This window comes from Notothenia coriiceps, unplaced genomic scaffold, assembly GCF_000735185.1.
Source record: "Notothenia coriiceps isolate Sejong01 unplaced genomic scaffold, NC01 NC01_scaffold00028154, whole genome shotgun sequence".
Taxonomy (NCBI): Eukaryota; Metazoa; Chordata; class Actinopteri; order Perciformes; family Nototheniidae; genus Notothenia; species Notothenia coriiceps.
In genome coordinates, this window is record NW_011360855.1 from 66252 (window position 1) to 73257 (window position 7006).

At 42.5% G+C, this 7006-nt stretch overlaps 1 protein-coding gene across 1 annotated transcript; it reads left to right on the forward strand.

Moving 5' to 3' along the window:
• The first annotated feature begins 1927 nt into the window (after positions 1–1927).
• LOC104958026 (voltage-dependent calcium channel gamma-6 subunit-like) lies at positions 1928–3957 on the forward strand. Its single transcript, XM_010785719.1, has 3 exons — positions 1928–2093; positions 3384–3521; positions 3622–3957. The coding sequence occupies exons 1-3, from the start codon at positions 1928–1930 to the stop codon at positions 3840–3842; spliced, it is 525 nt and encodes a 174-aa protein (XP_010784021.1). The 3' UTR covers positions 3843–3957.
• The last annotated feature ends 3049 nt before the right edge of the window (positions 3958–7006 follow it).

A 7006-nucleotide genomic window follows, 5' to 3' on the forward strand; every position in this document is an offset into this window, starting at 1 on the left:
AGGGTAAAGAAGTCCATCTTCTCAAGTCATCTTTAATAGTTCTAAGTAAGCCTGGACCATTCATTTCGAAAGTCTTGTTACAGTAATTGGTGATCTGATGTTTATGCCCAAGTATCTCAATCCATCAGCTTTCCAAACAAAAGGAGCAGAGCTTAAGTGATTAGAGTGTGTCTGACAGTTTAGTGGCATGGCTTCACTTTTACTCCAATTTATTTTATATCCTGAAAATAAGCTAAATTCTCTAATAACCTCTAGCACCTTATATAGTTTAGTGGAGTTCTTATCTGATGATTGACAGACCAGCGGGCTGACTGGACGTTTGTCAAACTATAGGCTTGTTGGACTGCTCTGTTGGAGGGAGCGAGTTAGCATGAATGAGAGGTCTACCTGATTCTATGTCTGGAAAACAACCTTGCTTCACTGATTGATGGATGGCTGAGTGACTGCTCTGACTGACTAACTAACTGAGTCATTGATACACGAGTGAAAGAGCAAGTCCACAAATTTGATGGGTCAAGTGAAAGGATACAGCATTTGGATTTCGGAAGTAATCTAGGGGATCGACAGCCATATTTCTTGGTGATTTGTCTTGATGAGTATTTTGTATGTGTATTCACAGTTGTCAAAGTTCTGCTTCTTGATAAACTTTATTTTACATTTAGTTTAATGGAGGTCAGAAACCGATAGAAGGAGGAAAAGGATAGAAGACCTGGCCAAGAGGTTTACTAATCATAAAACAAAGACAAACCATATTTAAATATAGAAGAAGTAGAAAAGGGTATTTCACAATCAATACAATTAGAAGCTATAGAAAAAGATTAACAGTTTGAAAAAGTTACCAAAAAAAAAAGCACTAACATGATCTCATCCCCTCACGTCATATTTTGTAGCATGGTCCAGTGTGAAAAGAGATTATTAAAGCAATTTGCAGTTTAGTCAGTTTCCATGACTCACCTGTTCGAGCTTCCCTTCAAAGAATGACCCATCAAAAGCAGAGTCACACTGGGAAATGTCCACCAAGAGATCTGTGTATGTTTATCATAGGTTTCAGACAGGACATCCATTTGATTTGCAATCACTTTCATCTACAACAAGTCAGAGAGACTCAGAGGGTTACTGGCTTTGTGGTTCAATGTGTGAAATAGTGTCCTGTAGTTGGATATGATCAGTCCATTAAATTATACCAGTGCTAATCATTGGTTGGAAGAGGCCTGCTGATGTTCTTTTAACCTAATTAAAGAAGTATAGATTGACAACATCTACATATTATCGTATGTGGTCACTAGACATTCATTCACAGCGAAGTGGTAACTGTTTTTGGGTCTAACACCTGAGTTTTAATAGTAAATCAATTTAAGCTACATTATTCAGTAAAGTGAAATATCCTCAGACTATTCAGTTGAGATTTTACACTTTGTCACTCTGAGTGGTTGGTAATGACTCAGGGGCCAACGATAGAACAACATGAGCCATTAATAGAAAGAGGTGTACAAAGAAAAGTCAAATGATTGTCTGACTGACCGGTTGCAGAGACCCCTCATTTGATTTGAATATTTGTTGAAAGGATTTGTGCAGAGCCCATCTCAACGCTGTAACACTGATAGCTGTTGAGGGCAAGCAAACAACCTTTGAATATTCTGAGGATGTGGCTTTGATCACACTAATTAAGAGTGACGTGTGTGTGTGTGTGTTTTGCTTGCGCTTGTGCAAACGTGTGAGGGGAACAGATAGAGGTGTCACATTCCATTTGGCGGCCAAAGTCTAATTACTGTAACACATCAACAGGACGGCACAATGTGATTAGTGCAGGAAGCGTTGGATTGTCACCTTGAGATTGTCATTGTGATTCACGGCTGATTATGTTTGATGAAGAATTGCTGAAACAGAAGTGAACAGAGCTGAGAGAATTGGTGACTTGAATGCTAATATGCTGTTCATCAAGATTATCTGCAACTACAGATTATCTGACAATGATTGTTTATGGTACCTGTTTCTTTCCTGCATCTTCTTCCCTCTAGCATCTAACTGCACCTACTTCAAGTTCTTCACCACAGGGGAAAATGCTGTGCTGTTTCAAAAGACAACAAGGAAAAGTGAGTCATGCTGCTCTTATGGCCTTTTTGATCCACTGTCCAACCTTTCCGCCCACTCCCATCTTTCTTTATTCCTTTTCCTCTTCTCCATCTCTCCTTTTTGCTGCCTCCCTCCGCCCTCTTTGTCCTTTCCCTTGTCTGATGCTCTTTCTTTGCTCTTCAGTCCCCTGTCTGTCGTCTCTCCCACGATCCATCCCTGTCATTTTCTCTCCGTCTCCCTTCACCTCCTCGCTGCACTCTTTCAGGTTGGCCATTGTCTGCTCTATGAGTGTTTGAAATCTATTCCGCCTACGCTGCAATCAAGTGTCTCCGAGCTGCCGTCTAACCTCTCATTTCACTGGCAGCTCTATAATGTATTAAGATCCCACAGTACCCTACGCTGAATGAAGAAAGACAGATTACATTAAAATGTCATTGTTTGCTGGTGCCACATCGCTGTCATGCTGGATTTCATTTGTTATAATTTATTGTGTCTTACTTTATTTAAATCTTCTTTTAAGATTGAAATGACACACATTCTTACCCGATGAAATACAACGACAAAATTCTTGTTACTACAGTATAATAAATTAACTTTAACAAATGTAATAATGTGGGAGACCTTGTCAACAACCAGCTGACATCATATTATTATTATTATTATTATTATCATGAGTTCTGAGGGCAAGCTTTTGACATGAGTGTCATTCAGGGTTAGGGTTAGCGATTCTCTTTTGTATTTCCATATGATTGGACCAACCCATTTTGATTTTGATTGTTATCATTTTGGAAGCTTTGTGCATCAGCTCCTCTGCGAGCGCCCATGGCCAATGGTTACCCATAATGCTCTTCTATGCGTAGATCTACAGAGATGCTTAAATGTATCCTTACATCCAGTAAATATTATATCTGTTTTTAGCAACTTTCAGACTGAAACTATTGAAAAAAGGAGCAGGATAAAAGGAAGTCCAGTTAAAATATATCTTAGAGATTTTAAGTTGATCAAATACCAAAACTGAGCAGAGCATAGTTAGCACATTTTACAGCTTGGAATTATAACCTTTTTTTATCTTAACAATTGCAAGCTTACCAGTTGTTATACAAATGAGTCCACCAGGAATATGCATTGGCACATATTTGATTGGTCAATGCAATGCACAAGATTTATGTTGAATTGTGTTGCAGCAAATCAGAATCCGAATCTGAATACCTTTATTCATCCTAAAAATTGCTTTCTGTTTTCTATGTTCCTTATACAGTACAAGAATTGTAACAGTTTATGATAACAACACTACCTTCTTTCCCGTGCAGATCTGAACGTAGCGGCAGCCATGTTGGCCCTGTTCAGCCTGTTCCTGATGGTGATGGGGGCCATATGCATCACCATGGCTCTCAGTAAAGAAATCATTTTCTTCCTCAAACCAGCGTCTGTCTGCTTTATTATGTCAGGTCAGTGAAGGCATCAAAACAGGGCAACCTTGGGGATTTTAGTACACAAGAACTTTTTTGTTTTGAATGCTAGAGGTTGCTAATTGTTTGTCTTCCGCAGGTGTCCTGGTGCTTCTCTCTCTGATTGTTTTCCACCAGTCTGTCCTTGCCTTCCTGGCCAGCGACCACACGGTCCCGCTGCAGCACAACCTCTCCTGGTCAGTGTCGTGTGTCGGCTGTGCTGGGGGCGTGCTAATCGTGGGTGGGATCCTCTTCCTGCTTCTGGCGCTGCCCTACAGCCCCTGGCAGAGGTGTCTCCCTCAGAAGAACAGCAGTAGCTAGTGGCCTGGAGGTGGTGTTGCACTTTATCTGCCCTTTCTGTTTGTACAACACAATCTCACTCCCTGATAGTCCAATAGCGACGCTTGGTCAGGGTCCTTTGGCGTGCAGTTGTGACGCACCGAGTCTCCTTCAGCTTCATAAACGGACGCAAAGAGCTTTCAACTGATTGCAATATATTCCCATCGGCGGCGGTATTTGACGCTCATGTAAGCACCGCACCTGTTTATGTTGGCAGCAGTTAAAGGCAATGTGAGCGTCCATTCCCATTGGATAACGAAGAATTTTAAACCCGGAAGTAAGTATTCTCCTTACTGTCGATTGATTTTACAGTGATATCTGCACTACTCATCAACTCAAAAACACCAGTTTATCCTTGTTAATTACACAACATTGATTGGTTTAAAGTGTACAATGCTTTTGTATTTTTCCCCTTCGATTCGGGGAAACAAATATGTTTTCGGCTTTTAGGATGGCAGAATACACTACACTACCCATAATCCTCAGCTATCGCTTAGGACTACACCATGCGCTTTGCTTGACAAACTCTGTGATTAGTCCTCAAGCTCTGTGATTGGATGTTGGAGTGGCAGTGCGCGAAGGTTACGCCGAACGTCAAACAGCACTTTGAAATGGAATGAAACCCATTGACGGCACACTATCCAAAACAGGACTCGAACGTGTCCATCCCCCCCCCCCCCTTGTATTGGTCATGCTACATAGCTACAGCTTAGTTATGACGATGAAAGCCGACGATCTTAGGTCACAGGCTCCTCCAACAGTGCTACACGATAAAACAGATACACAGAAACAATTTGATTTCAAAATTGCAGGTGTTTAATAGTCTTATGGCCTGTTGGATGAAACTGTCCCTGAGTCTGGTGGTGTTAGTCCAGATGCTGCGGTACTGCCTGCCAGACGGCAGCAGACAGAACAGTTTGTGGCTGGGGTGATGGGGGTCTTTTATAATCCTGAGGGCTTTCTTTAAGGTTAACCTTGTATTTTAACTCCACTACATTTATTTTAGTTACTTTGCAGATTGTGATTAATGATGTGAAATATAAACAACCCTTAAAGCAGACTTTAGTTACACCTGAGTAGAATTCAGTGAAGTTGATTGTCAAGTGCCAACAATCAGGCGAGATATTTGATAGTGGGTGCTTGAAAAGACTAAACAAATGTATCTGCAGATCCTTATAAAGCATATTCATTACTCGTTATTCTCTACTAATAGTTAATTAAAAACTGTATATAATTGCTATTTTGCACATCCCTTTCAAGCTTTCAAGATTTTCTAAGGTTTATTGGCATATCATATACACAACTACAGTGTAGTTATGCAATGAATGAAAATTGGGTCGCAGGTTCCTCAACAGTGCATTACAAGACATCTATCAATATGCGTGTACCTCCATCCTTAAACTGTCATATTCTGCACATTTCTTATTCTATCTACATACATCTTATAATAGTATAATAAATATGTATAATATTGGTTAAAACAAGTGCTTAAACATAGTTAACATTGCAGGAAAGTAGATTGTCAAGTCCCAAAACAAACCATGCAATATATTAGATTTTAAGTACTTTGTCAGGCTTAATATTTATCTGTAGATAGATACCCCCTAAGCTTTTTGCTTACATGTATTTAAAAGAAGACCTTAACTTAAAGTATTCTTTACTGTTTAAATAAAGCCTAATTAGTTTGTCTGTTTTGCAGATCCTGCTATTAATATCTTTGTACATCCGGCACTTAACTGCTTTATTCTAGATATAATTTACAGTATCTTCTTGATATTTTCTATTCTATATTTCTATCATTGACCTTCTACTTTCCCCCTATTTTGTATGTACTCTTAATATTTAAATGTTTTCATCAAATATAACACATGCAACAAAACATGCAACAGACCTTAGGCAAGGCAAGGCAAGCAAGTTTATTTATATAGCACCTTCAACACAAGTGCTTTACAAAAATGAAATACATTAAGAAAAAGGCATTTTAAAACAGTCATTATAAAGCAACACAATCTACCTGCATTGCAATTACTCTAAACGTGTAATAACGTGCTTTAACCAGTAGGTGGTTTGGGATAAAAAGCTGTCAAGTTTACAGTGTTAACAAAATAAAATATACTGCTGTTTCCGGTTTCGTTTACGACGGATATATTTTGTTATTGTTTTGATATTTGTAACAGACTCACATTCCTGCTGATTTGGAGTCCCCTCTCCAGTCACCTCTCAAGTCTCCTCTCGAGTTCCCTCTCAGGTCCCCTCTAGAGTTCCCTCTCAGGTCCCCTCTCGAGTCTCTTCTCGAGTCTCCTCTCAAGCCACCTCTCAAGTTCCCTCTCGAGTCCCCGCTCAAGTTCCCTCTCGAGTCCCCTCTCAAGTCACCTCTCGAGTTCTCTCTCAAGTCCCCTCTCGAGTCCCATCTCAAGTCACCTCTCGAGTTCCCTCTCGAGTCTCCTTTCAAGTCACCTCTCGAGTTCCCTCTCAAGTCACCTCTCGAGTCCCCTCTCAAGTTCCCTCTCAAGTTCCATCTCAAGTCCCTTCTCTAGTCCCTACTCAAGTCCCTACTCAAGTGCCGTTGGAGGTTCCGCTGGAGGTCCTGCCAAATCACTGTCCTGTCCCGTTGGGGGTCCCGCCGACTACTCTTCTGCCGGGGGTCCTGCCAACTCCATGTCCTGTCCCGTTGGGGGTCCCGCCGACGACTCTTCTGCCGGGGGTCCTGCCAACCCCATGTCCTGTTCCGTTGGGGGTTCCGCCGACGCCTGCTCCGTCATGGGTTCCACTGACACCAGCCCACGTTCCGTCCAGGGTCTCGTCTACGTTTGACCCGCCAGGGGTTCCACCAGCTCCTGCCCGTCCTCGAGCCCGGCCCCCTGACTTTCCCGGCCGCGGTCCTCGCCCTCGGGCCCTGCCCCCTGACTCTTCCAGTCGCTGCCTTCGCCCTCATGCTCGGCCCCCTGAGTTCGCCCGCTGTGGCCTTCACCCATGAACTCTGCCTTGCCCCCGGGCCATCCGCCCAAGATCACCTTCTCGAACTCTGCCTTGCCCCCGGGCCGTCCGCCCGAGACCCCTTCCGGGTCATCCGCTGTGCCCCCGGGCCCACCGCCCGAGACCCTTTCCGGGTCCTCCGCTGTGCCCCTGGGCTGTCAGCCCAAACC

What these genes read in the sequence shown, in the direction of transcription:
- LOC104958026 (XM_010785719.1), top strand. Translation starts at nt 1,928, where the DNA reads ATGCTGTTCATCAAGATTATCTGCAACTACAGATTATCTGACAATGAT. An exon ending in TCAAAAGACAACAAGGAAAA is followed by an intron (nt 2,094 to 3,383) that starts GTGAGTCATGCT and finishes TTTCCCGTGCAG; the next exon opens with ATCTGAACGTAGCGGCAGCC. An exon ending in TGTCTGCTTTATTATGTCAG is followed by an intron (nt 3,522 to 3,621) that starts GTCAGTGAAGGC and finishes TGTCTTCCGCAG; the next exon opens with GTGTCCTGGTGCTTCTCTCT.